This window comes from Xiphophorus hellerii, chromosome 22 (assembly GCF_003331165.1).
Source record: "Xiphophorus hellerii strain 12219 chromosome 22, Xiphophorus_hellerii-4.1, whole genome shotgun sequence".
In the NCBI taxonomy this organism is placed as follows: Eukaryota; Metazoa; Chordata; class Actinopteri; order Cyprinodontiformes; family Poeciliidae; genus Xiphophorus; species Xiphophorus hellerii.
In genome coordinates this window covers 14,577,978-14,605,103 of record NC_045693.1, presented here as the reverse complement: position 1 = coordinate 14,605,103, position 27,126 = coordinate 14,577,978, and the positions used below count along the sequence as shown (strand labels likewise).

At 38.6% G+C, this 27,126-nt stretch overlaps 1 protein-coding gene across 6 annotated transcripts; it reads right to left on the bottom strand.

The window, feature by feature from the left end:
• Positions 1-338: 338 nt before the first annotated feature.
• Positions 339-26,290, bottom strand: ldb1a (LIM domain binding 1a). 6 transcript variants are annotated; one of them, XM_032552712.1, is made up of 12 exons: positions 25,946-26,283; positions 22,127-22,227; positions 8,758-8,860; positions 8,378-8,422; positions 6,715-6,790; positions 6,106-6,208; positions 5,812-5,984; positions 5,604-5,726; positions 5,421-5,498; positions 5,194-5,317; positions 4,483-4,631; positions 339-2,796 (listed from the first exon to the last, which is right to left on the bottom strand). In XM_032552712.1, the coding sequence occupies exons 2-12, from the start codon at positions 22,152-22,154 to the stop codon at positions 2,743-2,745; spliced, it is 1,056 nt and encodes a 351-aa protein (XP_032408603.1). In that variant the 5' UTR covers positions 22,155-22,227; positions 25,946-26,283; the 3' UTR covers positions 339-2,742. The 6 variants fall into 6 exon arrangements, with proteins under 6 accessions (XP_032408603.1, XP_032408604.1, XP_032408599.1 ...); XM_032552713.1 differs by having other exon boundaries at positions 4,489-4,631; positions 25,946-26,278; XM_032552708.1 differs by lacking the exon at positions 339-2,796 and adding an exon at positions 2,803-3,638 and having other exon boundaries at positions 25,946-26,290.
• Positions 26,291-27,126: the final 836 nt, after the last annotated feature.

Here is a 27,126-nt window from a genome sequence, read left to right as displayed (position 1 = left end):
TCAAAATATGGCTAACCTCTTCATCTGCTAATATATCTACTTTCAAAAGTTGAGGTGTTTCTTCCATCAATTTAGTCAAAGCTCATCCCACAACTTTCTCCGCCACTCCTCTGTGGGCTTTTATGGCTTCTTAGTACAGTATGTGACAAGATTGGTTTACTCACTATACTGTATAAGCAGTGGTGTCATAAATAACTTATTCTATTTCAAACGCTACGTTTCTTTAATCCTCTAAATTGTTTGTATTCTGTTAACTAAAACTTCCTTGGAAAACCAAAAAATAATAATTTCAGGAGTAGTACTTTTTTTTTTCTTTTTTCAAATGAGTACAACCGATATTCAGTGAAAATTCATCTTTATTGATAACATACAATAATTATTACTGACAGAAACCTGGCAAAGAAATATATAAAACCACCCCTGTGATGAGGTGCTACAAGAGCCAGCTACAGGTGCATTGCCATTTCTCTGCCTCACACACTTATATTTCCCATATTATGTCAACCTGTAAAGAGCACAGGGTGCTGGTAAGTCGACCCTGCGTTTGATTTTCATGTCCGCCTTCTGAACTGATACACCACAAATAAAAAGTAGCCTAGGAGGCACTGGGAGACAGTTGGAAAAAGGGTTTAAAACACGACAGCTTGTTGGGGATTTTGTACACGATGGTGGAGGAAACTCTTGTCCAGCTGCTCAGTCTGGTGCTTAGGGGGACCCCTGGTGGACGAATCGGAGTTTCACCGTTTCACTATGTGTGTACCTGCACACTGACCGCAACTTGAACTGCATCGATTTACCAACTACATAGGTGAATTTACCCCAAATGATTGATGTAGGTACAGGATTTAATAATAATAAAAATGTGTAAAAAGTTTTCGATAAACTTAAGTCTTATTGAAAGCTGCACCACTGTGGCACAGAAAAACAGAAATATCTGTATTTATTTATAAGGATGTGACTTTCAGAGAGCAGAAACTTATGGCACGGCTATGACGTGTTTTTACAGAGAAAGCAACTGCCTGACTCACTGGATTTATGTCAAACACTGCATCACTGTGATAAGCATTCTGACTCAGCAGCAGCACAAATTCCTCCGGATATAATCATGAGTATTGTACAGATGGGTTAAACCTGAACAGAACATCAGTACATAGAAAAATAAATAGTTTGCTAAAATGAAGGTAAAGTTATTTCATCAGTGATTGTACCATTAAAAATCATGTTTTTTAAAACAACTTACAGGGCTTTTTTTTTCCATCTCTTTACATTAGATTGAGTTTCTCATAGTTCAAAGGAATACATAGAACTTTTACAGAAAGTACTACCTAAAAATATACAAGCACAGACACAAACATGAGGAGGAAAGCCAACAAAAATATTCAAAATAAAAACAGCGCAGTGTGTAAGAGTCTTTACATGGAGCTCCTTGGTCTGCAGCTTTCTTTGTTGTAATTTAAAAACATTGCTGGGAAGCTTAATACAAAAGTTTTCCTATTTTACAATCCAGTTAAAACTTGATTTTTAAAATATTCTGAGTAGCAAATTCGAGTTTTCTGTTACTATATTTTTCTGAAGAACCCCGCTCCCTTACCCTCCCGAAGAATAAGAGATTTAAGGACAAAATAGACAGTTTTGCAAGGATGGGACATTAGATGGAGATTTAGTGGGGAAACAAGTAACCGCAGTTCTGCTTTGGATTCGCATCAGATTAGCTGTAGAGCAGTAGTACAAACAATAAACTGTTTATTACTGAGGTCAGATAGCAGAGGTGGGAGAAAGTCATTATTCTGCCAGTCCCAAGTCAAGTCTAAAGCCAAGATGTTCAAGTTTCAGGTCAGATCTAAAATCTTAAACTTAGAACTTTCTTTAAGCCAGGAATCTGCTCAAATATTTAACTTAAAAAAGTAATCCTAATTTCTAAAGTGTGTTAGTATAATTTAACAGCTGTGTTTTCTTGTCACAACAAGCAGTTGAACATGAACTTACTAACCTTCCCCCCAAAAAATGTCCTCTAGGTGTTTTCACAGTAAATATTAACATTATTTGATTCAAGAAATGGCAAAAGAAATATGTTGAAAAACATACTTTTTGTATGAAACAAAAGTTCAACCATTTTCAAGTTAAAAAAGCTTAAATCCAAATGAAGTCACAAGTCAATGGCGGTAAAGTCCAAATTGAGATTCTACTCTTGTGATTTCCTTAAGTCGTGTCTAAAGTAATTAAATGTTTGACTCAGGTCCACACCTCTGCCAGATGATGGATGACAAAAGCTTACAGAGTTATCATCACCACATTAAAAATGATCTAACAGCAATAATTATACATTAATATACTGAAAGTCTCAAATGTCTTACATTTCTTACATAAGCAGTAATAGAAAAAAAAAAAAATACACGTCAATTTCATAAGAAAAATAGACTGCCGTTAATAGTGGAAAACAGTGCAAAGAAAATCCTGGGGTGTTACTGTTTGCTTGCCGTTTTTTTTTCAAATACTTTACATAAAAAAACAGATCTAAAATATAGAAAATAAAAACAACTTTGTGGAGTCTGGTGCTCTGGTCCAGACATGCTGCGTACCACCTCTCTCCAGTACCTCACTGTTTGGGGTCACAGATGTAGGCGAAAGTGTTTGTTGTTGCGTGGACTGGTCTGTCTGTCTGTGTGGGTGTGTGTGTGCGTGGATGTGGGGGTGTGTGGGTGAATGTGTGAGTGTGTGTTAAGAGATTTTGCGTAGTGGTTCTCAACTCCGGTCCTCAAGCTCCGGCACTGTACAGGTTTTTGTTCCAACCAGGTCCTACAAAAACAAATAATTGAGTTTTTAAAAACTGAACGTTGAATTTTGACACTTTAAGTGCACATAGTTGGATGTTTACAGCCTGCAAAAAGGTCAGGTTAAGGTAAAAATTAAGGCTAAGCATTTTTCTTTCAGTGACAGTGAGATCAACAGAAACAATGAGGTGCGTCTTCAAGGGGAGGGGGAAAAAAAACGCACAGCTGAGAGACCCGAGGTTGGAACAAAAACCCACCGACGTGACCGCAGCGGTGAGTACTCTGATGGGACACGTCAAAATTGGCTCAGCTTTGTGGTGAGAGTGGAAGCGCAGGCAAACAACACCGTTACCACTCCTTTAAGAGGACTGACAACAGCCAAAGCGACGGAGGGTACGAGGCTGAGCACCACTAATTATGTGCAACAATCTGCAGGAGATTCAGTTTTGCTTCAAGCGTCGGTCCACCAGCTTTAATTTCTCTCACTGACTCTGCTTTCCCAGCAATGGTACAGTTTTAAACATCAACTCAATAGAAGTGCTCGGTGCAGCCCTCCCTCATCCATCCTGCTATTGTCATGGCTGAGGCAAGGTTCCAGTAGTTTTTAAACTTAAAATTTTTACATCTGGCTTAGACCTCAGCAGTCTACTGGGATGACTGGGAGTTGTCATTCTTGCCCTCCTGACTGGGGGCTTTGCTGTTCCAGGGCGAGTGAGCCCCTAGTGCAGGCGAGCTGTTGAAACTGTCCTCATCGTCCAGGCCATTCGCCCCATCGTACTGCGTGTTCTCCAGTCGTGTGATCAGACGCTCGTCTTCGTCACCAAACTCCCCTCCCATCAGTGTGGGCTCTCCCACCATCATCACATCCTAAAGGGGACAGCAAGGGCCGGTACACATTATCCCCATAATACTGGGGGGGAGGGTACTCGCGCAATGAATGGCTGTACGACGACTTAATGGGAGTATTTTTCCCCATGTGGTCCAGGTGCAAACCAACTGGGTTAAATTTTTAGTCATTCAAACTGATTTTAATGAATGAAACGCATTATATATGCTACACATGCCACATTTTACGGAAAAACAAAAACCTCTAAATTTTGAGCGATTAACCCATTACAGTTAAACTTAGCAGGGCAAGGTTTTGTTGGGGCATCTGTCTGGACTATTCCAAGAACCAGAGTTGACCCAGCTGGGCATCCCTGATCCTTGAGTGCTGCATCACAGGGGGGGGGGTTCATTCCACCTCGGGTCTCATTTGCTCAATCAAGCAACCATGAAGGCAAAGACAGCTGTTATGTGTGAATCAGGCACTTTGATGAGCTTGGTTGTAGCCAACACCAAACCCAACTGTTCCAATGAAAAAAAATAAATAAATAAAAAAATCACAGCAAGGTTATTCAGCTACACGCCCCAAAAATACATTCTGCACTAATCATAAAGTGAGATCTCATGTGCATCCTCGATATGAACTCTGCCACCAGAGGACCAGGGACTGCCCATTACTGGTACACATGAGAAGTCTAGCATGTCACTAATTAGGTTTAAGTTTGGGAAGAGTAAACTTATCCCTGAACCCCGTCTGAAACCAAACCACATTTAGACCGTCCTCACCTGCTGTTTGGTTTACGACACATCAAATTACTTTATAACCTCACTGCTCTTCTGCTTGTCACAGTCAACTGTAGGTCAGTCAGGAAGTAGTAATGCTTACAGGTACCTGGCTGGAGAGTGAGAAACTGTTGGCCGGACTCTTCTTTTTGCTGTTGCTGTTGTTATTGCCGCCTCCGCCGGAGCTCACGTTGCTTCCGCCGGACACTTTCCTTTTTCGCCGCTTGTTTGGAGCTTGTCTTGCTGGCTCAGCTGCACACAGATTAGAGACGGTGCATTTAGTGGAATGGTTTTCATATCTGCACCTCTGAAACTACAGTACCCAGCTAAAGTATTCACACCCCCTTAATGGTACAACTACAAACTTCAGCTAACTTTATTGGGATTTTTTGCAACACATGATTGAAGTGGATATAAAAGATTAACTGGATGGAGGAAATCTGAATGTCAATTTCAAGTCTTGCCACAGATTCTCAAGAGCCATACGTATTTGACCTGCCAACGGGTTGTTTATGAAGATGGACATTTGAGAACAAACGTCAGACAAATCTTTTTAAATAGAAGAGCATTACGCTGCTACCACCAAATTTGGATCAAGCTTAAATACGGTTTCATCATCTCTCTTCCACATCACAATTATGTACTGTGTTGTGCTAGTGTGCCACACAAAATAGAAAATATACATTTAGGCTTGTGATTGCATTCTGAGAAAATATGGAGTATAATAAGTTTTCAGAACATTGCATCATGGTATTGGTTGATGAATACAGTATAGTTTAGGATGAACTGAGCCAAAGATGCACTCAGGGGTTACCTGGAGGCGCTACCATCCTTTGCCATTTCTGGAAAAGACAGGTTTTCAGACAGTCTCTTGGACTCAAACTGTAAGTCTTGTGTCTGGACATCAACTCCTGCATCGGCTCCAATATCACACATAACTTCAGGGAAATAAAAAGGCAACATATTTAAAATTTTACCTTAACACTCAAAGTGAGGAAAAAAAAGAAAAAGAATAGAAGGTTTAAAAGAAAGCTTTCTTACACGGAGGTAGTTGAGCGTCGAGTTGGACAGCCCACACCTGGTGATGTTTTTAGCTAGCTGATCGAGCATCTGAGGATCCTTAGCGGTTAAGATACAAAAAGTGAATAAATAAAATAAAATATGGAATGAAAACATTTTTAATGCATGCAAATTTCCATTAGTGTAATTTTATTTCACACTCACATGCATAGCCAAAATGCTCCTTGGCAAAACCTCTCTGTGTTGCCTGATGCTGAAGTGCCATGTCTTGATTCTCATCATGTCATCAAACATAAATTCTAGATACAGGCGACCCTCAACACACACCTAATCCACAGGAGAGACGGTCAGAGGAACTGGAGAAAATTAGCTTTTTATTAACCAAGTAGGAGAATAGAACCAAAACATTTACCTGTGTAAACATGGGTTTGCCATTTTGAGTCACCATGGTGCATTGGTCACAGTCAAGAGACACAAAGTTACTGTGAAAAGACTCCTTTGGGTGCTTCAAAACATAGAACAGCTCTGTTGCACCTCCCTCAAAAATACTTCTGAAGTATCGAGGAATCAAAGTCCTGCCGATCGCTGTGAACAAATCGAGGGAAAAAAGAAAAAAACAACATAAGAAAACACAGCAGAGAAACAAAAGAGACAGAATGTCAAAGAAACAAAAAGTCCACATAACCAGCAGTAAAGTATCTCTCACTATATCGTTTGGGGCCATCTTCCAGACAAAAAGTGACTGTGAGCATGGCGTCATCCTCAAAAAACTCTGTAGTGAAGGCATCCCACCAGAGATTGTCACAGTCCTGAAAGCAGAGGTAGATTAAACTTTAATCAATCTATCAGAAGTGGTTGGAGAAGGGAAAATGTACATTGTCTACAGAGAAAAGGAATACAGGAGAATGTGTCTAAAACTAATTAAATTCACCAAAATCTTAAAAAGAACTTGAAACTCTTACAATGTGTCTTTGTTGTGCAACGTCCAAAAAACAAGCTTAGGAAAACACTTTAAACAAAGCATGCTTAAGTATATTAGACACTGATGGGCATTAAACTGTGGCTAAAATTCCAACAATGCTCAGTGGTCAGCTTAGATGAGCTTGTTGTCTCATCTACGTTGAAAACATAAATGGTAAAGCAACTTCAAAAATTATGAAACAGACTACTGGTGCAAAGAATTAAAAATATCCAGTAATGTTTTTACTACCATGTACAGCATCTGATTGTGTAGGACTTTAGGAGCTCACCTTAGGTGAGGCAAAAAATGTCAATAAAAGAGTCAATTTTGATCTGAGCTAGAAACAGGACTCACCTCTGTCCAATTCTGTAATCTTTTGTTTAGCTCATATATCCGGTAATCTGTCTGGTTCCCATACGGTGTGGGTCTCCTGAAACAATAAGATGAGTCAAATGTCAAATGAGTAATTAATTAAAATAATTAACGAGCAATCATTTGTGGCACAGAACAGAAACTGTTTAAAACCCTAAAATATTACTCTGAATGGAGGAGTTGATATCTAAACATAGGAATGTTTTGTATTTGCAAACAGTTAAATTAAATGTTGTAATCATAGTGCTCACATTTAGGTAAAGAGCAGCAAAGCTTAGGTGAAATATTAATTAAAGCATAAATTTCTGGGAGAAGGCAGGGAGAAGAAACCCTATAATCAAAATCATTTTTACTAATGAGATAAAGTGTTTATTTTCAGAGATACATATTTAAATTCATATTTATGCTCCAGGATTGTGTCTCATCAGCCAGTGTGAATTTAAATGGAAGCTGTCATGCAGCCGTTGACTTGCTCCATCGGGAGATATCTCACATGCTTTTATTAAAAGTGATTTTAATTCTTTTGAGCGAGAAAGTGAGTGCAAGTGTTGTGAAATGTTCACGACTTCTTGCTGTACAAAGCCTAGTTGTAAATTGAAACTTAACTCCGTCTCTTTCCCTTTACTGCACTAAAGTGTTTCAACTTCATTCAGTTTAGTGCAGTTATTCGTTTACCAAACATTCGGAGTGAACTGACAAATTTTAAAGAGTAAAACTAAAGCTGTGACAAAAATGTGATTAGAGTTTAACAGCTTTTTATTTTTACAAAACTAACTTTTTCCCCTCACTTTCGTGCATCCATGTGGGAATTGAGATCAGCACAGTTAATTAAAAATCAAACAGTCAGGCATTTTAACGTCTGTAGCAACATGCCTTGCTTCTGAAACATAACTTCTATGAAACAATGTGATGTTACTGCTGCAGAGTTCTGATTTCACTGACAGCTCATTCTAGAATCTGAAGCAGCAACACTCCAGCATCAGGAGACATTCTCGGATTCAGCCTGGGCAGCATATTAGCAACATAACTAATGATATCAATGAACACTGTGGTGCTATCAGATTTAAATAACCCTCATTTTTACTCACTCAGAATATCCCTACCATGGTGACTTTTAGAATCTCAGTCACTAAGAATCAGCATCAGCCGTGGGGATCAACATTAGGGAGAGCATAAAACTTGAAATATAACACGTCAAGAATTGCTTCCAAGCCAAAAACGGATTATTTGAAATAATTATATTTCGAAAAATTGTGACAAACTATGACTTCTCATTTCATGTGTGTTCCATGACAGCATCAATAGATACAGATATACTTCGAACTATTATAACACATGCAGTTTAATCTGCTTGGTGTATGCAAAAACAAAAATTATGCATTGGGTTTATCTTAAGGAGAATCCTTTGTGTTTGTCTCTATGCAATGTTATACATTTATAGCCCTGCAATCTATTGCAAAGGACAAAAAAATTAACTGATCTTTTTTTTTTTTTAAATACTTCCTATTATCGCAAAAATGACAAAGTATTATTATTATTCCATTAGTAAAAGTTACAATATTTTTTGTTTCAGTGCTTTGTTTAATGCCTAAATGTGCATTTAGACCAACTAGATGACCGTATGTTCCAAGCTGAGCATGCTCACCCCATTCCAGGCTCCATGTATGACGGTGGGTACATAGGTGTAGGCCTAAGAATGTAGAAAAAAAATTCTTACAAATGCAGATCATTACAAAAAACTTAACTCTTTAAAAGTAAATGTTGTTAATCATATTTAAATTTTTAAGATGCAAGGATAGAAAACATATTACTTATCGATTTGTATCTGTAAATAATTCAAACCATGATAGTAGAGAGTAAGACTAAATAAAAAAACTGAACAGGACACAAATGTACACTTATATAGATCAAGATAACCAATTAGTGAATCAAATTAAGCAAAACAAAAAGCAATAAAACCAGTGTATTGTTGTGAGTTGTTCAAGTTTTAGAACCCTCTCCTTCAACGCTGAAACTGACACCTACCCCACATCTCTGTCCAGCATAGCGCCTGGGTGGAAGGGGGGAAAGCTGCCACCGTTGGGGGGTTCCTTAGGAGAGTACAGTTTGAATGATTTTGACGAACAGCCTTCACAGAAAAAAAAAGAAGGGGTGGGGGGAGGGAGCAGAGAATTAAAAAGGAGATTTAGATTACTTTGGATTTACTGCATTCAAATCACAGCATCAACTAAGTAATCTAATGTTGGATGATTTGGTTGCGATTTGCTCAAATGAAAGCATGCTGCAAAAACAATTTCCTGCCGCATTCATTACCTAATGCATCTTCAATCTACTAAATGGACAAGAAAACAAATCATCATGAGGGCATTTATTAGCCTTCGCACATCTGAGGCAAATAATCAGTCAAGTAGGCAGATGAAAGCAAAGGTGGCCAGGTTTGTTGTCATTTTTTGTACCTTTTCATGCAGCCATCTGCATTAGATGTGTGATCCCAGAAGAAAACAATCTTTTTACTCTTTGTGTATGTGCGTGTGCATGACTCCCCCCTTAAGTTGCACAGAGTACCCATCCCCCTACTTCATATGCTGGCTGCTGTTAACCCTTTTCTTCCCAGACAAACCAGCAATGTTCAAACAATGTTTTAAAAAAAAAAATCTATTCTGCAGCTCTGCTTGAGATGCATATGCACAAACGGCATGATCCAAAACTTCATCTAATCATGTTCAAACAAGAATATTTCATAAATAATCACAGTACTGAACTGAAAAAGCAAGAGAGTATAAGCCCTGGAAATTTGACCCAGATTTGGTAGACATAGCTCTTTTTTCAGCTTTGTTTTTCCACAAATGCAAACAATATTTCTAATGCATAATGAATTTCATGTATGTGGTCCGGATTCTTTGCAGTCATAGACGTAACACTCCTAAAAGCTTGGTAAACGTGCGCTTTCTCTGTTAAAAATGTTGACACGTTACACTTTTCAGATCAAATATTCTCAGACAAGACACCTGAGGGCAGCACAATGTTCCTGTAATTCAATCTCTATACACAACAGTCTGTCACTGTCAGTTTGGCAAAAGAAAACAGGATCATACCTAATTAAAAACAGCAGGGGACACACACACACACACACAAACAACGCCAAAGAAAGGATCAAATATTACAGGAATTTCATTTCAATATTTTCTCATCAGTTTTTGTGCAGTTATAAAAGGGACCTGTAGGGAGACTACTCCCCCAAAAGGTGATTGCAATACGCACATTAACGTGGGTAAAAAGGGAAGCCAATCCCTTGAACAAATAGGATCCCTCCTTCATTTGCTTTCAACCTCTTCCTCCTTTCTTCAGCAAATCCGAGAGTCAAGGCAGGTCATTCTCCACTCCCTATTATGATAAGGGCTAAACCTGCAGTGGGAAACTCAACAATGGCATTATATGGTTTACATATGACCTTTTCACCTGCTCCCCAAGAATCCTGTCCATTAGTCCCAGACTGCATTGAGTCCTACATTTAAACTCTTTGTTTCAACAAAGTAAATTTATGTATATCATAAAAGCACAGCAGTTGGTAAAAAAAAAAACTGTCATCTTTTGAAATCTTTAAAGTAAACATTATAGATGATCATATACATATGCTTTGATGCATACATTCAAATGACCTTGTTGCTAATTTTTCTATTCAAAACTTACTTTCCCAATCATATAACTTGCAGAACATCCATCTGTTTTGCTTTGTGTGATAAAAAAAAAGACTAAATTAGTCAGAATATGAACTGGAAGGTCAGACCAAATAAAAGAAAAGAAAAAGAAATAAAAATAAGTAGGAAAGGCTAATGGGTGCACCTTTCGTAAGCATGGAATTTAATAGCTTACAAAAATAAAAACAAATCACTTTACTAAAACCTAAAAAATATATATCATATAAATAGGCAAAAACCACAAATGTTTTATTAAAGAGGCAGGTCCAAATAACCAGCTAATGTTAAAGTAATAAGAGTTGAAGGTAAATAACTGCAGCCTTTAAACAGCTTTCATCGTATGGGAGCTGTAAAGGTATCTCAGGCAGTAATTTAGTCCACCTAAACTACTTTACTGTAAACAACACTAGCTTTAAATCACCTATCCACCCCCAAAAAACATTAAATCTAAAAAACGATCCATTTACAGCTATTCAATGCATCAAAAGACAAATGTTCACAGATTTCATCAGAAGTCATCTCTAACGCAATTAAAGCAAGAAAAAAAAACAATAAGTCGTAGTAACCAGGTTGTTAGTGTTATATATATGTATAATATATATAACTCCTTCAAACATATGAGAAGTGCTGAGGCGCTCCAGATCTCACAGAGGTTAACTCCACATAAAAAGACCTTGGTGTAATTTAGTCCGCCCAAACTCCTTCACTGCAAACAATAGAGCTGCATCCAGGATGGCCCTCAGCCAATAAAACATCAATGTGCAAACACTCTTCAGCATACTTCCACAGCAGGTCAGAGGAGTCGTGTTATACCTCTGTGAGTAATAATGCACCGTATGCATTTAAGAGTGTGGCAGCATCCAGTTTACCTGTCGGGACCAGGCGTGAACTAACTCCTGGGCCGTCCTCATTAACGGTAACCGTTTAAAGACGGATGCCATTGCTAAGCTATTAACCTACTAGCTAAATGACCACCATAACCACCGTCCGCCTTTAAGTTCTTATTTCCAACCAGCGTCCTGTTTCAGTGTTTCTTTGCTACACAGGCTTGCAACTGAATATGTATAGCTAAAAGTTTTTAGCTACCTGCAGAGAAAGGTTCAGAAAAAGTCGGCGTCGTTCAACGCCTCGGCTCGGTGTTTCTTGCCAGCTAGCCTCGCTGCTAGCCGGAGCGGCAGGATGGAGAAAGCTCCAGCGTTTACCGTGGATAATTTACTCTCAAGGTCCAAAAGGCGGCGGCCATGTGACAGAAAAAAAGCCTCCCGCTACTTCCACCGATTTCAACCGACCTGCAATAATAGAATACCTACGTTTTAGCAGACATTAGCTAGGAGGACCGTGATACCTATGCTTGTATTACTACAGGACCCCTTTGTTCCTGCAGCCGAGACGCGAACAAACGAAGACCCCGCCTCCAGGCTCCTCCGCCCATCCCGACTCACAGAGCCGGACAAAAACAGGCCTCCCTCCCTCACTCCCTCACTGGGCCCCCAATTTGTTTTGTCTGGAACTCATCAGTGCACCAATGGCCTCCAGCATGGAACAAGGTGGGTGCCCATTGAGAGGAACAATCATTTTCCCACAACGCAATTTATCTTTTATTAAAGAAGGAAAATGTTAAGAAATATGCTCTCTTATGCTGTGTATACTGTGGCTCTCAAAAGACTATTCACACCGCTTTTAAAATGCCAATGATGCTATAATAAATCATCAATTTGTTCCATATGTAATGTGACATTCATCCATTACAATTCAAATTGAGTTTTTAAAAATCTGAAAAAAGTTAGATGAATAGAATAGAATAGAATAGAATTCAACTTTATTGTCATTGCACTGTCACAAGTACAAGAATAATCACTTCTTTAAGTGCATAATTAATTGAATAACCTTTTGCTTCAATTTTAGCATTCACTATTCTTTCATTGCACCTTCACATTATAATATTTGTCCAGTCAACTTTGTAAAATTCTCCAAATTTATTGTGAGTACATCTCTTATCCTCACCCTTCTTCATCTGCCAGATTTTCTGTTGAATTTCATTCTGGGCTTTGACTCGGCCAACCCAAAATGTTTCTAAAGTCATAATTTTTGTTAAATTGGATGTACTTTTTGACTCACTGGGATAATGGGAATTCAAAATTCCTCTTCTGTATACTCGTTTGTTTTCTTCCTCTCCAGTTAGGAGAAAAAAATCATTGTCTTTGTAACAATGAACTTGATAATAAAACTAGTTTTTAAGTAATCTTCAGCTGACAACAAATTTTATGGCTCAAAATTCATAATTCAATCCACTTCAGTTAGAAACATTCGTTTCATTCCATTTGAAGAAAAGTAACCCCAGATCATGATGCTACCACCACCATGCTTTGCTATGGGCACTGTGCTCCGTGTAATAAGATTATAGATGATTGTTGTTGCATGTAGAATCAAATGGTAGCTTTGGAGGGCTGATTATACAGGATTTATGCACATTTGAAGGTAGAAATAGTTATGAACTGATTTATCAAATTTACATTCATTTACATCATAAAAACCTTGCATTTTAACAGGAGTATGTACACTTTGAGAGCCACTGTAATTTTTAGATATTATATAGTAAGCAGGTAAGCAGATGAATGTGTTTCACAGTCTTTCCTTGTCCAAAGAGCTACACATTTCATCTTATTCATTTTACAAATAGAATGAACAATGTAAACTAATTAAGTAAGGCAAAAAAGGACAAATAATGATTAAAATATTTTTTTTAAATCTGCTTTAACAGTAACTGAAAAGGCTCTGTCTCATTTGGGATTTAAATCATGATCTAAGGACATTTAGGACAAACGTGTCTGTTGATCTGAGATTTCTCAGGGTTAGATAGATATGAACATGAAATGAAATGAAATGTATGATTCATTTAGTGCCTTTAAATATATTCTGGAATGGGAAGCCAATACAAAAGGGTTAAGACTGGTTGGCTTAATGTGGATATGATCATTTAAAATCAGAAATTGCATTTTATTCAAAACTTTATACCTAAAATTGTGTGCCTGTTAGCTTAGGTTTTTTTAAGTTTTAATCTAATATTATCTTATTAGCTTGGTTATAATAGTTCTCCATAAAATAATGTGAACAATAAACAAACACAAGATCTATAGGCTTTTTTTCCATCAAATTTGCCAAGTTTAGCATTTACCACAAACAAATAGTTGTTTGAATTTTGTCCTACAGAGCTGTATGAGATAATATCTTAATCACAAAAAGTCTCTCTGGTCTAAACTTCATAATGAGTAAAAAAGATTTTTCATAAGTTCAGAATCTCTCTCAAAGTCATTTAGGTTGATTAAAATGTTCCATTCAGAAAATCTGTGTAATTCCAGCCAACTTTTCAAATGCTTTCTTATTTGGACTGCAGCTCTAAGCCTGTCTTAGCCTTAAAGTTATGTGATCTGCAGCCTCACTTTCAGTCAACATCCACTCTTGTGTTTACAAGCAATATATCTGAAGGATAGAAAACCTTTTGTGGTCTCAGGGTGCATTTAAAGCTCATTTGTTGAGGCTTTCACTTTAGCTGCCACTCAGTTTGTGGAACTCAATAAGCCTGGAATGCAGCAGAGTGAAGAAGTGCATTTGACCTACAGCTATTCTCACTGTATAAATCTCACACCAGGCACAGAACAAAAACATAAAATTAAAGTGTGAATTTAGATTTAATATTCCATCAAACAGAAAAGCACAAGTACAATGTCTTAGACAATTATTCATACCGCTGCAACTTTCTCAATTTCTATTCTGTTATGACGGTAAGTTTTATTTTATTATATTGGGTTTGTAGTGCTAAGACAAAGCATTGTGTGGGTCTAAAGTTAGCATACTTTTTAGTGAACACTCAAAAGTTACGTTCGTACATGGTTAAGTATGTATGAAATTTGTATTTCTGCTAATAGAAATTAAAGTAGGAAGTGTGTGTTTATATATGTATTAATCCCTCTTTACTCTGATACCTTTAAGTGCAATCCAGTGCAAGGAAAATGGCTTAAACCATCATAAAAGGTCTAATTAGAGGTCAGCTGTGTGTAATTTAATCTCAGTATAAATGCAGCTTTTTTGTTATGATCTCAGAGGTTTGTTAGAGAACATTATAAAGCAGACAGCATCATGAATACCAATACTGCAGACAGGTCAGGGATAAAGTCTGGAAACTTTTTAAGCAGGATTACATTGTTAAATATTCTACGCACAACTTGTGGAGCCCTTTTCAATTATCTGAAAATGGAAAGAGTGCAGCACAACCAAAAAGCTACAATTGTCCACTTACAGTCAGAGATATGGCGACCATTACTCAGAGAAGCAGCCAAAAAGCTGGTGACTCTGGAGGAGCTGCAGTGATCCACAGCTCAGATGGAACAATTTGTCAACTGAAAAACTGTCAGCAGCAAGCATGTGATGGACACAGCAAGAAAGAAAAAGGCGCTCTGGTCAGATGAGACAAAAATTGACCTTTTTGACCAACATTATATATCTGAAGGAAGCTAACACTGGACCTCCCCCTGAACACATACTAATGCTTTTCTTCAGGTAGGTTGCTTAGTGCTGATGGGAAGATGGATTGAGGTAACATAATTTGGAAGAAAACCTGTAGCAGCCTGAAAAAAACGGGACTGGAACTGTGGTTCACTTTCCAGCAAGACAACTCCAAACAATAAGAGCTTCCGCTGAATGGTTTGAATGAAAGCATGTTCATGCAGCTAAATGCCATATCTGCATCGTGTTCTAAATCCGATGCATCACCTCAAAAGTGAATCAACTTAAAGTACAAAATGTTCAGGAATAGAGCACTAAATCATTGATAAGTGTTTGCTTCCCTGGCCTGCTGATGAACTGAGATAATGTACTTACTGCAGTAAAAGAAAACCGAAAAAGCCCAAAGAACAAGTCACCAATAATAATAAATAAATAAAAGAACATTTTCAAGAGGCACACGAAATTGTCTCCAAATACTATATTTGCTGCAATATTGTTCAAATTAAGGAATAATGACATGACTACTCTGAACCACTGGTTCTATAACAAGTACCTGTATTACATGTAGTTAGTGATAATCTTAATTGCCGTCAATATGCAGCTGTTTTTCTTTTTTATTCAGAAAAGGTTGAATCTGTCAATTATAATAGTCATACATTAAACATAAATTAATATTAAAAACACAAGTGCATTTAGCTAGCCCCAACTGTTAAGTTTTTTGAACATAGTACAATTTTAGGTCTGCACAGAATCATAATACTTAAATGATGTAATGAGTCTACTGGAGAATGGCGAAGTAAGGGGTAGAAAATAGATGAATGGATAGATGGATGGATGGATGACATATTTTCTCATTTGTTTCCTCAGGTTTAACTGGCTGGTTTTTGTGTAGAGAGCGGTGAAAGTGCAGCATCTCCCTCTGCTGGCCAGTGCTGAGAATGTTTCAGTGTGTCTTCAGAGCAGAATCTGTCTACAATACCTTTTGCCTGGATGGTTATTACATTTCCTTGTGTTTGGTCTTACATTTTAGTTGTGGGCTTAAATATTTACAATTGAAATAAGGCCTCCTGAATTACACAATTACAGAGGAGCAAATCTCTACCAAATTAAGAAGTTAAATGAGCAGTGAAATGGACTAATTAATTTTAGATCCAAGAAGATGTTTGAAATAAAATCAAAAATAATTTAAAAACAATCAGAGTCACCTTTATTATATATATATAGATTTCCTGATAAGACTAGGTCTGGGAAAAAGAGCTGACTGCCTATTTTAGGCTTTGGAAACTGGTCTGGTACCACACAAGGTCTTATGTATCCTCCTGTATTTATAGAATATAGACTCAAAAAAAAAAACATGGCCATATAATTTTATGTAGAGCTGAGTTGCATTTCATTCAGGCCTACTTACAACATGTTTCTTATGCAAAGCAATAACTGTCTTAAATAATAATGTATAAAATAACTCATTTATTATTAGGTTTATCAATGAATCTCTAGCCTAATTTGAAAATTGTTCAACTGGATTAACACATCTATCATATACACTACCGTGGATTCAACCTGCCTTGAAAACCAAAATACTCAGGCAAGTCCTTCCTTTCACAAATTCACGGAGCAATAGTGAAGCTTTTTGTGCTGAACAGGATGTTCAAAATCCTGTTGCTGCTGTTTTAGACACCACAGCATAGGCACAAATCTGACAGGGAAACTGTTGTGACAACTGACTGGTAGTGATAGCAACAAGGCAGCACTAACGCAGCACTGCGCTCCGAGGATGCAACTGTGGGCTGACAGAAAGAAGCTCAGCAGCCTGAAAGCAGGATAAATCGAAGCATGATAAATAAAAATGTGGTAAATTGAATGTTCTTTTATAGTGCTTCAGATGACCCCAAATATGAGTAAAGATAAGATGTGAAGGTTTTTGTAAATAAGGATCTCAGGTGTACAACGATGTTATATTTGAATAGTTTTTTTCAGTCACTCAGTTTTAAATGGGAAAATCATATATTTTAAAAATTAATTTGCAGTGTTTATGTCTGTCTTATTATCATGACTTGATAATTAAAGAAAAATATAATATTGCTTTTGCTTAGCGAAAGATTATATTCATCGATACAAAAATGTTATATTATGACCTACATAATCATTGCCCCCTATGTGTTCACTGCTGGTGAACTCTGCAGATTTCACTGTTGTCCGGTACACTGTCCATTAGTTTCCCTGAACAGAAAGCAGAGTGGAAGGAAAAACTATGGTTACAAAAAAAATGTGCTGAAGTTCAGATAAGTCCGCAAAACAATGTCCATTCCATAATTTTGACAAAGTCTAGACTGTTGCTGTGTGCTTCTCAGTCCTCTTTACCGATGGAAGGAAAGTTTGTATTTTGTTTGGAAACCAGTGTCCCAGAGTGGAGACACATATCATCCAAAGAAATTTAAGATAATTTTTCTCTGCTGGCAAGATTTATGGAGGTGCTATTTTAAGTTTTTATGTGAACTTGGCATGCTAATTAAACTTAAATTTAATAACCATGATAGCACGACTGAACTGACCAGCGAAAGGGACTGACCAAACTCCATGAAGAATATATTGAGTATTGTCGAGAAGAAGAAGATGGAGACATGAGAGCCAGTTGTGCAGAAAAGCTGAAAGCAGCAATTAAACTAAGCCGGGCTTCTTAACACCTCTGCAGAGGAGCCAAAGGCTCATCGCCTCCATGCTGCACTATGTTGATGCAGCAATTCATTATTTTCAGTGGCCAAACATTTTTGTATAAAATATATCTTTTTCTTTGGTCTTAAGAACCATTACATTTAAAAATAATTAATATGGGTTTTTGTAAGATGAGCAGAAATAAATGCTTGAATTGAATATGGATGTAATTTGTAACATAAATTAATGAACTTTTCTATTCTGATGTATATTGATGTTTATAGATATCAGTGTTGGAATGTTGACAACATCATAAGACAATATAATTATGCATTTTCTTTGCAACTTGATTCCTACTTTTAAACTGAGTAACAAAGAAGCAGATTTTTGTGATTGTATCCTGTGGCTCTAGATGTAAATGCTCTTCATTGCTTAAATAATAACAAAGGATAATTTATTGTCCAAATGCTTCAGATGTAATCTATTTTATGTTTGTAGGAGCATTCTCTGATCTTATTGTCACACAGCAACAGGTTTCATATAAACCTTCATTATTTCAAAGTAACAATATCATCAACAAGTGTACAGTGTGCCATTTGCTATGAGCATAGTTTATTTTTTATATTTTTGGCTGCTTATTGCTTTGTGTACTTGTGCTTTGAGCCCACTCTCTTGCAACCACAGAGACACAAGTGTCTCTTTTTGTTTTCAGTCTCAGCAGCATCATCCTCTGTAGTCTGGTTCCAAACATGCCGTCATGTTTTCACCGCTCTGCAGATCTCTTACAGAATACACTTTGTGCTTTGATCCAAATCTCTCCTTCTCAGGCATTTATTTTTCTCCCCTTCCTCTCAGCTGCTGAGGCCCATGGCAGCTTTCTTTTGCCATCCTGTCAGCCCAAAGCAGATGTGACATCACCGTAGCTCGGCACCACTCCGCAACCCCCCCTCTCTGATTCCCCAGCATCTCTTTCTCCCACGCATTCCTTCTTTCTCTCTGCCTCTGCACACACAGCCATTTTGATCTAACAAACAAAATCTGTGGGTTCGGAGAAAAGGCCACGGAGGGAATGGGAAAAAGTGAGAACAGCAGAGGGAACGGCCGAGAGACTCAAGCGTTTTAGTGCAACAAAGATAAGGCTGAGGCTGTGGTGGAGTTGTTGTTGTGTAACAGTAATAAAAAAAAGAGAGAGAAAAGTGCTTGCTGTTTGACTGCCATCTTGCTTTAAGTCACTTTTTTTCCAATTGGGGACACTGTGACTTTCTGCATGAGGTAACACTGCTGTTCCTGCAGAAAGGCAACAAGGGAAGCAAGAGTCAAAGACGACGAGATGAGAGAGAGAGAGAGGGGGGGGGGGGGGGGGTCAGAGAGGGAAAAAGAGGGAAAGAGAGAGTGGTGAGCAGAGGGGAACGCATGCTTGAGTCAGGCTGTTGTGAGGTGGGGGTATCTTCAGCTTGGAGGCAATCTATTTTTACCATTTAGCCAGAACAAAGGATGTGATTGGCTCCTCTGTGTTAGGACGAATCTTCTTCATGCATGGAGCAAAGCCCGAAAAGGGCTGATTCACAGCTAAATCCCAGCAACAGCAGAATGCCACGGGGTTGCAGAAGAACAAGACAGACGGGAGCAGCCTGTTATTTATTAGAACATGTGCAAAACTCCTCTGTTGCATCATGTGAAATCCTCACCCAATAAGCGAAGAAGGATGACTTCATGAAATAGAAAGTTTAGCTTTAACTTGAATTTGTTTGTGCCATAAAAGTACTCTAGAAGCATTTCGGGAGCTCTTCCATCTACTCTGCCATGAAAATGCAAAGTATGCAAACATGATGATTTGCAGCTCGTGCCAAAGAAGGAAGAGGGAGACTGAAGCATGCGAGCTTATCTATGAGATCTACCAGCCTAAACTTGTCCTAGCAGGCTGCTCACAGAAGTGTGTGTCTGTGTGTGAGACTGCAGGCACATGCTTATTTGCATGGAAGGATTTGTAGCTTGCAAGTCTTTGAATGATGGCAGGTCTTTCTGCTGCACTTTGTTCTTTTATATACATCCCTCAAAAACACATGGATGTGATTAAAAGTTGCTGCTCCACAGTAAAGTCTGGCAGTGAAAGAAGACTGAGATACTAGGAAAACTACAGAAGGCAGCGAGAAAACTGGATGGGAGGGAGGAAAGGAAACAAGTCAAGCAAAGACCTAATACACTGCCTGATGGGCTATTGTTAATGAATCGAGGCAGCCACATTCAAATTATTCTGAAGCTCTAATTCAATCTGCCTTCTCTGATTTTCCCAGGAGCAGATGCTATAGTTTAATTTCTGTCTAATACTCACTCCCTCGTGCCACAAAGTCCGTCCCCTGCTCCCACTTTTTCCACAAACAAAGCAGTGATCTCCCACAAAGTAGAAGACAAATTGAGAGCAAGGAAAAAAATAATAGAAAACATTTATGCATACTATGCCATTTGCTTTTTAAAATAGGCCAAAACTATTTGTTTGCCAAATAGAAACATCCAGAAGGAAACAGTGTAGAGAGTTTCCTTCTGTATGTGATGCAAACCGAGTGTGGGAACTCCATCCAAGCAAGATTTAGAGTAATTTTTGCAAATATCAATTTTTAATCTCAGATGTCAACATTAATTACTGTAGAGAAACATTAAACACACAGAAAGGTAAAGTGCAAAGTCACACTCAAAAATAAGTAGCTTAGCTTAAAGCAAATTCAGCTCTTTTTTAATCTTAAGCACCCTCATTAATTGTTAAAACTCGCCAAGGGAGAGCGGCTTAATGTATTTCACAGCCCCTGAGTTAGTAGAGTCTCATTCAGGTGTAACCAGGCATTGGTAGGTTAGACCGATAAGATTTATCAAGCTGTTAAAAGGATATGATTTTAAAACGGCAAAAGCAAACAGGAAAATGTCATACTGTCTATACAGATTAAAGTCCTTTTAATGAGATGATGGAGAAGGTGCAAGTTGTCTTTAGTTGTATGCAGCATATTTTTCGATCATTGGACATTCATGTACATCTTCTTTTATCCCTGTTGAAGGTTGACCAGTCCTTAGCTTTATTTATCCAATAAAATACATTGAAAAGGTCCCATCCAATTTTTGCCAAAATAGAGATATTAAAGGTCAGCCTTGGTATTTTAGTTTCTTCTGCCCAACCAACATTCAACCATAATTAGACATTGATCGACATCTTTGTGAAGATATATTTTCACCTTTCTCTTTTATTCTCATGTTGTTTAGAAGGAAGGGAAGAACAACTTTTCTTCTATTCATCTAGTCAACTAATTTTGCTCCATTGTCTTGAAAGTAGGAGATTGGATCTGGAAAGGATGTTACACCCGGGTTTAGCACAAGCTATTGCAAGTCAAAACGCCAGTGGGATTTCCTAATTCTAATCCACCATTACCTGATAAGATTGTATTCTGTTCTACTTTATGCATTCAAATATTAAAAATAAAGTTGGAGCTTGATGAACAGCTTTGGGTTCAGAGTTCAAAATGGCTGCTGCTCATATAAAATAGGATTGCTATGTGCTTCGGAGCCAGCTGTAAGCCGATAACATCTGTTTCTATCTTTTCTGCATTCAAACACTAAGGCAACATGTCTATACCTATGTATTACTTCCTCCCAATCCCCAAAAAGTCTTGCTTCAGAGGCATTTTGTTGTATTCTATACCAGGAAATTTGACTTCACACACACACAAGTGATGTAGCCCTTCCCCACCAGTTGCTGTGAATTGTCAGTCATTAAGCTGAAAGAATTTAACTATTTCCCCCTAGAGAAATTTGACTATCTAAATTTCTCATTGTCATACAGACAGTATTTGTCTGTATGAAAAACTATTACCTGACAGTAATGGTGAAAAAACTGATGTAGCATCACCCTGCTCTCTTATAAAAACTCCTGTAAGCGGCATATCTGTAAAGCGGCAGGCTGCAGGCTAGTTTCCTGAGCAGATTGTAAGACTGATATACCTGCTAAATCAACTATAAGACTCAAAGTGACTCTATAAAGAGCAAAAAAATGAGAATTTTAAAATATTATAGAGAGCATTATTAGGACTTTAATAATATAACAAACAGTTGGAGAGCAATGACTATTCTTCAGCCTCTACCACTTTGAAATAACTAAGAATCAGGCCTGCAGGCTTTATCTTTCCAGGCCTGCACTGGAAAGATAAAGCTGCAAAAATGAGTAAAAACTGCCAGCAAATGAAGTACCTATCGATATTTCAGTTTCTCTGTCTGTGGTAAAACTCTGAGCCATTGATCTGCTGCACAGCAAGCCAGCGTGACTGAGAGGCTCTGCTGAACAACTCAATCCCACAGTGTGGCAGCGTCAGTTTTTAACCTTGTGTTAAAAAGTCTGGCATTGGTTTCACCGACACACACACACACACAAACACCCAGAAGTCACACAGCTTGGTGCTGGCTCCAGGGGGCTTTGCAGCACTTTTTGCATAAGTCTTTTTTTTTTCTGACAGCACTGCTGAGCGCAGAGACAGAGGAGGAAGGAAAGAGTGAGCACTCACCGGGACAAGCACAGCCTCCAACAGACATCTTCTCACATGTTGGGCTCCTCTCTGAACGAAACAGCTGCACTCAGTCCACACGCCGCTCGCATGGGCTAACTCTGAGGAAAACAGCACAGACATAGAGGGGAGGAGAGATAAGAGGGAGTGGTGAAAAAGCAGGCCATGTACAACACAACCACACTCCTCTCTCTCTGTCAGAGGCAGGAAGTTGGCAGCAGTGCTCAAGCTGCATCATTAATAGACATATTGCAACATGAGTGGGAGGGAAAACCAGAGAGCAGTGAAACAGGAAGAAAGAGTCTAGGCAGTGTGTGAGACTAGAGGAGGGAATGTGGATCAGAGTGAGGGCGAATGCACGTTTGAAATGGAGAATGCAGGAGGGAGGCAATTAGGGCAAAAGAGACGAAAGAGGGAAAAATGCAAAAGGCGTGAGTGCATGTGTGGCAGTGATGCATCATCTATTTTTGCCCTGTGCTGCTGTGGGAGATAAACATACTCAGTAGGAGCCCAGAGGCAGAGGGTAATTACTGCCAAACAAACACACACATGAACGCGCCCGCATACACACTCTGTGCCTCATGTATGACAGATTCTCATCTCTCTTTCCGAATCCCGCTCCATCTTTTTGTTTTTCTGCTGCAGAGAGAACGCTGGTGTTAATCACTACAGACAGGATCGATTAAAAATGCAAAGGCCTCCTAGAGCGCAGGGACACTGGAGACCCATGGGAGGCATGGAGGACGTGTACATGCAGCATGCACGTGTGCAGGCCCAACAAAACTGCAGGCACGCAGCCTGGCTTGGCTTCAGATGTCACCCCAATTATTTTGATTATTATTTTTTTGTACTTTTATTTCTCTTTGTTAAATCTCTCTACTTTGTTGCTTAATCTCTGCAGGCTTTATTTTGTTCACGTTGTTCACCTCTCTGGTTTTGCTTGTGTCCGCCCCATAAATTCTATTCACAAAGCCCATATTTTTACAGTTTCGCACACACAAGCACACCCTCACAACTTACTTCCAGAAGTTTAATACCTTTGTTGTTGTCGTGATCTCGACAGATGACTACAGACAGTTTCATTAACTAATATATCACAGTGTCACTATGTTCTAAACCTAAAAACACCTGAAACTTTACCCATTTCTCAAACTTCAGAGTATTTATGTTATTGGCCAACACAAAGTAGAGCCTAACTATAAAGTTCAAGAGTCTGGAAAGTATTACATGCATTTGTGTTCAACCCTCCTGAGTCAGTATTTTGTAAATCCACCTCTAGCAGTAATCACAGCTGTAAGTCTTTTGGGTTACGTCCCCAATAGCTTGGCACACTACAGATTAGGATTTTGGACCACTCTCTGCAAAACAGCGAAGGCTCTGTTAGACTCGATGGAGAGAGTTTCTAAGCAAAAACTTTCAAGTCATGGCTCAAACTGGTTGGTTGTAGCGTATAAAACCTAATGACTCAGAGAAAGAAACGTCAACCATCCGAATTTTTCCATTGGATGAGTCTCAAATTCTGGGGTCTTCAAGTTTAGCTGTTTTTTTCTTTATTGCTCCAGTCTTTCTTGAGTAGTTTTCTTAAGTATCCACCCTGGCACACTCAATCTTAATGTTCTAACAAAACATTGGATTGGAGCGAAGGCCAGAATCAATTGCACTTCACTTTTTTCCATTTTTTCCTGCATGAAGTCACTGGTCTTTACAAATACGACAAGGCCTTTCAGCTCAGACATAATGAAAAACTCCTGATAGTTAAATGTCTCTTCACCACGTTCGATCTGTGCTGTGTGTAGTTGTGCAATGCACAACAGACATCAGTAAACATTCAGATTCAGATTCAGATTGGATTTAGTTTTGGTAAATTTGCAACATTACAAAGACAAAGGAAACAAAATGAAACACCATTTTACAAACCAACAATTTATCAAAAAAGGAATTTCCTGAAGCCAGGGCTTACACTTTCCTACCACAACATAAACAATGGAGTCAGAGCTGCTCTGGTGGTCAGTGTATGCAATAACAATTTCTGCTGCAATGTACGTCCATTAAAAAAAATATTTTGTAACAATATATCAACATTTCTGAAAAATATTATAGTAGATATAGTGTTCTGGTACTCTATGTCAAGCACCGTGGCAAAAAGTGAAAGGAAAACACTGTGTGGAAATGACATAAAATAAATATTTTCACCTTGTACAAAGGAAAATGTTAAAGATTTTTACGTATAATTACATAACGTTTATGCACTCTAGGTAACAGCTCATGTTATTTGTGTAATCTACCCATTTTTAACTGAATTACAGCAAATGTCTAAGACCACAGTATGGTGAAGAAGTATTTATACCCCTAAACATTTTCACTTTTTGCCACTTCTTGACCCACAAACCTCAGAATATGTCCGAGTATATTATATGATAGGCAAACACAAAGTAAACATTAATTTTCAAGTAGGTTTGTGCTTTAGCTAGGCCATTCCAACACTTAAGCATGCTCTGATTTAAACCCGTCTGTGGTGGTCAACGCTACTTATTGTAGGGCTGGAAGGTGATACTTTGGCACCGCCTTGAGTCTTATGCAGCCTATGATATGGTTTTCCCATTCCATTGAATAGCAGCAACTTCCCTGTCTTCCCTCCCACAAGACAATGCTGGCACCACCATGTTGCCAAATCTCAGCAAAAACACCCCGCCTCACCTCGACTGACCCCCACGCACTCTCCTGGTAGAAGCTCAGTTTCACAAACTTAAGATCCTTGTTTTCTGTCTGCCATCTAATTCACTTACAGAAGACAAATAAACGTGTCTCTGTCAAAATCAAAGCTGACAGGCACATTCCCCATACTCCGTTGCACTGACAGAGACATCACAGTTAAATGTCATACACCATGTCAGACACTTCTGTCAGGACCAAGATACAATGAGCAACCCTCCGGGCCCCCCTTTTTTCTCCTGTTTTTATATCCCCTTCGCAGACAGCGATCTTGTTGTCCCTTTGGTCTTTCTCGCTCTCTCCCTCTCTGTGTGTGCTCATCTCTCTCATATGTTTTGTTTTCCTGTGATGCTTGTAAAGCTGCCACGACTGTAGTTTAACATTAACAGATCTCGCTACTGCAAACTCTGAACAGTAGAATAAATAAAAGGCGAGGAGAAAAGGGGACATTTCCACTGCTGCCTGTTAAAGAAATAAAAGATGTAGTGTGTGGGAAGTAATGGTAAAGGGGTATTATGACCCATTTCAAGAGATTTGAGTTGAGGACTAAACTGCCCTGTTAGACACACTCTTTCTAAGCTCTCTACAAGGTGCAGAGATTGCCACTCTGTCTACACGTCCTCACATTGCTCGGAAAGCTCTCAGAGAAAATAATCAAGCCTGCCCCCCCATCCCTCCTTCCCTGCATTCGAATCCCTCTCGCTGCCGTGGGAACACGTAATAGCAGCAGCTCAATAACAATATGTGACACACTGCAAAGTGCTTGCACACAAGCTCACTGACTGAGGCACACATCTGCTCCCACCACGTTGTTTTACATCAAACACTTGTTTTTGTGCACCAACGGTCTACAATTTTTTGATAAATCCCACCAAAATACCCAAAACACTCCTGGTGCTTCTTGATATCTCTGCCACAGATGGTTTCTCCTCATGCTTTTTTTTTTTTTTACATGTCCTACACCTCTTTGCTTTCTCTCTTTCTTTCTTTCTTTCTTTCTTTCTTTCTTTCTTTCTTTCTTTCTTTCTTTCTTTCTTTCTTTCTTACCCCCCACGCTCTCTCTTTCAGACACAAACACACTTAAATATCCTTCCTGTCAGTGCTTACCTTTGTCTTCTCCTCTCTTCTCCTCTCCCTCACTTGCTTGATGAAAGTCCTCTCAGGTCACCAACGCAGCAGGTCCAGTCGAGAGAGACGGAGTGCTGTGATAACCAGGTGCAGATAGCAAACACAAATGGAGAGACGCTGGTGGTGGTGGTTGAGGGGGATCTGGCAGTGTGCAAAGTGGATGATGAGAAGGAAAGGAAGAAGGAAAGGAAGAAAGAGGAGGAGGTGGATGTGTGTGTTGGTGAGGTGGAGGGGGTCAGGGGAGGCTTTCAGCTGCACTGGTATGAATATGACGCAGAGGCAGCAGCCAGATCCACTTCTCCTCTCCTCTCATCTCCCTGTACCCAGCGAGAAAGACGACCGTGAGGTGGGAGGGGAGGCTTGTAACCATGACAACGGCAGAGCACCGGTAGGTAGGTAGCAGTTTGGGAGAGTGCTGGGGCACATCGGCGCTCCTCTTCCTTTCTTTCTATTTTCCTTTCTTTCTCTCTCTGACTGACTCACAGACAGACAACCTCACATAAGTACAGCAATGTGCGTAAGCAGGCATGAGCGACATCAGAGGCAAAATGTCTGGGTTTGTTATGACGGCAGAAAGTTGGAGAGCATGCTGGAAGCAATCACAGATGTGCTGCACTTTGAATCCAAAACAGCAACAGCTGGTAATGAGAGTAGTGGAGAAAATAGTGTGCTGTTAAAAAACAACCAACCAGTATGAGTTTCCCAGCATGATAAAACACTACTGGATCAACAGATTTACACAAACATTTAAAATGTTAATGGTGAATGTGATTTTTTTCAAACAGGAAAGAAACAATTATCCCTACTGCTGCTGCTAAAAACAATAAAAGAAACTGATTACTACTGGTATTATTAGTTAGGGGCCAAAAGTGCCACATTCCAAAAAAATAAAGAATATTTATAAAGTTGAAATTGGTAATATTTAAGTACAATGTATAATAAAATGCAGAAGTTTTATATATGTCTGTACTTGTGACAGTGCAATGACAATAAAGTTGAATTCTATTCTATTCTATATATATATATATATATATATATATATATATATATATATATATATATATATATATATTGATTGAAAATATTTCAATCAATATATATATATATATACCTTAAATCAAACTAAACTTTTCCTGTTAGGATTACCAAAATGATCTCTA